Source organism: Buceros rhinoceros, unplaced genomic scaffold, assembly GCF_000710305.1.
Source record: "Buceros rhinoceros silvestris isolate BGI_N320 unplaced genomic scaffold, ASM71030v1 scaffold21141, whole genome shotgun sequence".
Lineage (NCBI taxonomy): Eukaryota > Metazoa > Chordata > Aves > Bucerotiformes > Bucerotidae > Buceros > Buceros rhinoceros.
This window is the reverse complement of record NW_010393926.1, coordinates 870-4,477: the sequence shown is the minus strand read 5'-3', so window position 1 is coordinate 4,477 and position 3,608 is coordinate 870. Positions and strand designations below refer to the sequence as shown.

Sequence of the window (3,608 nt, the reverse complement as noted above, 5' to 3'; positions counted from 1 at the left end):
TGAACCCTTTCGTGTTACAACACTTTGAGAACGTTCTGTGATGTTTACAGGATACGAAGGCCACACAAGTCCTTTGGTGACATGTCAGAATGTGGTGAGGGAGGTCTAATGTATTGCCACTGAGGTTCACAGTAAATAAAACCGTTCTGGTGTGGGGCCCTGCACTGTCAGACTACACCAGTATTGAGCCGCTGCTGTGTGGTATCAGTTAAATCATGCCTGAGCGACTCACAAGCTACATGAAAACACGCTGGGTTTGGGAGGAGGGTTGGGGGGTGGGCAGTGGAGTGAGTCCTTACTCCTGTGAAGACTCCTCAGAAGCACGAATGTTGGAGGAAGGGGTTTTAGTATCTCAGGGAGAATTCCTTCCAGACGTGGGCTATGTCCGTGGCTGCTGCTTGGCTCAGGAAGTGCAGCGTTTCAAGTGAAAACCAAAACCTAGAGCCACAGGAATGTGAGATCGCTCAGCGCTGTTGGTGCTTTCTGTGGGTTTGGGATGTTAATCCCGGTACCTGCTCAAACTGCAGTTTAACGAGTCAGCTCTACTCCTTCCATTCCCCCTCTGCACTGCTACTGGCCTGTGTCTCGCTGCGTGTCGTTAGTCTGCTCCCACAGAGTGTTCTAGAGGAAGAGAGCAGCTTTGTTGCATGGGCCGGATAACCCCTTGCGCTGGTTTTGCACTGCGAGTGTCTCTGTTCAGAGTGCAGCTGCGCACAGAGGCCGTGGTCAGTTTTGAGAACCAGCATTAGCTACTGAGCTGGTTTTGTGAGAGCCGTTGGCGGTGACTGTCTGTTGAAATGACAGCCGGTCTTCTGGCATAGATGGACGTCCAAGCCTTGCGGGATTTTTGCTCCTCTCGCTGGACTAACCCCTTGCTCAGAAAGTTTCTCCATCAGAGCTGACAGCTGAAAGACAACTGTTCTCTCTCTGCAGCAGCCGGATGCGCAGCGATGGCTTTGATGAGGAGGGCCACAGGGCTGACTGGAGAACAAAGAACCCGCAATTTCTGGACCTAGTCGAAGACGATCTCCTAAGGGCCCGATCCTGGAATAAAAAGCTGTATGAATGTGAAGCCAAAATGCCAGACAGGTCTGTGGGGGAATTAGTGATCTGTGGTTATAACTGTAATTAAAACACTTTTTTTGAATCCTGTGCCAAAAAGTTGGTATTTCTCTTTTCAGCACGTTTTTCCATGATGCTGGATCTCATTTCAAGAATGAATAAATAACATGCATGAACTTCTGCAGTGTTACAGAATACCTGTTTGAGCACACCTTAGAGTTCCTAAGTCTCACTAAGCAGCAAAAGCTCAGCCTTAAGCTCAGCAACAAAGTTTAGTATTAGTGCTTTGCCCAAGGAACTTAAAAAATCTCGACAAATGCATGTAAGCGCTCTCCAGGGTTATTTTAGAGAAATTTGAGTTGCAGTTTTCCCTTATTAGCAAAGCTACAAGAGACTGTGAACATAAGATGTATTTAACCAGAACCAGCCAGATCAGTCGAATTGCCTTCCTTCTGTGCTGGGGAGGTTCTGACAGCCCTTCTGCTTCGCTATCTACACTCATGCTGTGGCTCTGTCTTTTCAGAATTGTGTTTTGTCCCTAAACACCTTTTCTGTTTCTAACCAATGGTTCTGCTTTCTTACAGATGGGGTCACAGTGGCTATAAGGAGTTGTACCCTGAAGAATTCGATACGGATAGGTAAGGCAAGCAGGCTCACTAGTGTACCCAGAATCCTGCTTCTGACAGGCCGTGCAGGGAGTTTTACAAACTGAGTTTTCAGTTTGGAATGTAGATCAGCCTTGAATGTAAAGCAGCACTGTTTAGTTACAGACAGCTGCTGAGAAAACATCCGGTCCATTGTGTGAGTCTCAGGAGGGGACCGTATCTGTTAGAGGAATTAGACATTCAGCCTTAGCTGGAGTGACTGAAATGCTGAAGTTACTGTGATGATCCGGAAGGTCTGACTGGGCAGAGCTAGAGCAGGAGGCTGAATCCCCATCAGCTCAGTCCCGCACCCTCTCAAACGGCAGCCCCAGGTTCTCTTTTCCATTATTGCCCACCTGCATTTTCTGTGTTTCTCCGTATTTGGAGAATATAAACTCTTGCAGCGTTCTGAGAGGGGAGACTTAACTGTGAAATAAGATCTTGGACAGAAATAATTAAACTACACCTAACAGAATCGTCACGTACAACCTTTGTCAGGGTTACGGATTTGAGGTAACCTGCTATCAGTGCGTCTTCGTCGCTCAGGGGCTTTCCGTACACACTCTCCTTGGTTCAGGCTCAAACACCTTAAACAGGGGTGTGAACCCAAGCTCTTACTAAGTACATGAAACAAAAACGCAGCTACCGCCTTTGTCAAAGCATCTGCATCCCTGCACTAGCCAGATTAATTCATAGGCTTGCTTAAAACTGTGAGACAGGCTCAGCTGCTCTGTGCCTGCCTGTCTGCTTCCTTTTGGCCATCCTTTGTTCTTTTTCCAGTGACCAGCAAGGAGATGATGAACAAAATGCAGTCAATGGGAAGAAGAAATCTTACCTGGGAAAGCAAACTGCCCGTGAGTCGCACAAACGGAAAAGAACAAAGAAATCACACAAGAAGAAGCAAAAAAAGCGATCGCACAAAAAGCGAAAGAAAAAGAAAAAGGAGCAGGGAAGAACATCATCAGATTCTTCCCGGGAGAGCGAGTGCTCAGAGGAGGAGACTTCAGCTGCCCGGAAGGGGAAACACAAGCGCAAGAAAAAGACCAGGAAAGTGCCTGCCAGGGAACCTACCTCTTCTTCTGGGCAGGAAAGTGACTTTTCTCACGCAAGCAGCTCAACCACCAGCAGCTCTGAGGACAGTGAATCTGAGGAGAAAAGAGAGAAGCGGCCCCCCAAAAAGAGAAAGAAACATCACAATTCTGTGTCGGAGAGGCACAGTGAGGTACCGGAGAGGAAGAACAAGAGGAAGAACTGGAAAGTGGCCGCTGACGAGAAGTCGGAGGATAGCTCCGATGAGGACTGATGAGCCCGGGCTGCAGCTCGCACAGAAAGGTGGAGGACAGAGGCAGGAATTCATCTTTCAGCACTGCCTCGTGGCACAGCTTGTTTCAGCACTGGGGTTTATGTCCATCCTCGCCCACAGGGGAGCCAGGGAGCGTTGGCAGCCCCCAGCAGGGGCCTCCTCCCTTTCCTTTGACTTGACGCTCAGAAAACCAGTTGGCTGGCGCACAGGTTCGCTAGTCCTGCCAGCTGCAGATTATTCTGTGCCCGGGGTGACCTCTGATGGGCAGAAACGTTACAGACTATCTGCAGGGGGGAGGCAGCCCTGTTTGCACCCCTTTTTTTTTTTTTTTTTTAAACTAGGTTTTATCTTTTGGGTTACCAAATTACTTGCAATAGGAGAAGGGAGAGACGAAAAGTCTGCAGGCAGAGAGTGTCCACTGGATTTAACCCTGTGGTAGCTCTGTCTTCCCACCCTCCAGCAAGAGCAGAGCTGTGCGGAGGTGTGCACGGGTCAGCTGTGCACAGGAGGGAGCGTGAGGGAATACTGCTCATTCCAGCTGAAGGTGCAGAGCCTTCTTCCGTGATGATGAAGACAAGACACCGGTGCACTCGCTTGTG

The 3,608-nt window shown here is 48.9% G+C and overlaps 1 protein-coding gene across 1 annotated transcript in view; it reads left to right on the top strand.

Moving 5' to 3' along the window:
* Positions 1 to 3,060, top strand: part of LOC104501279 (chromosome unknown open reading frame, human C11orf57) — a 3,294-nt gene extending 234 nt beyond the window's left edge. Inside the window, exons 2-4 of the mRNA XM_010145065.1 lie at positions 934 to 1,089; positions 1,647 to 1,700; positions 2,487 to 3,060. Of these exons, the coding sequence (XP_010143367.1) occupies positions 934 to 1,089; positions 1,647 to 1,700; positions 2,487 to 3,009 (733 nt within the window). The 3' untranslated portion in view covers positions 3,010 to 3,060. The remainder of the gene's footprint in view (positions 1 to 933; positions 1,090 to 1,646; positions 1,701 to 2,486) is intronic.
* Positions 3,061 to 3,608: the final 548 nt, after the last annotated feature.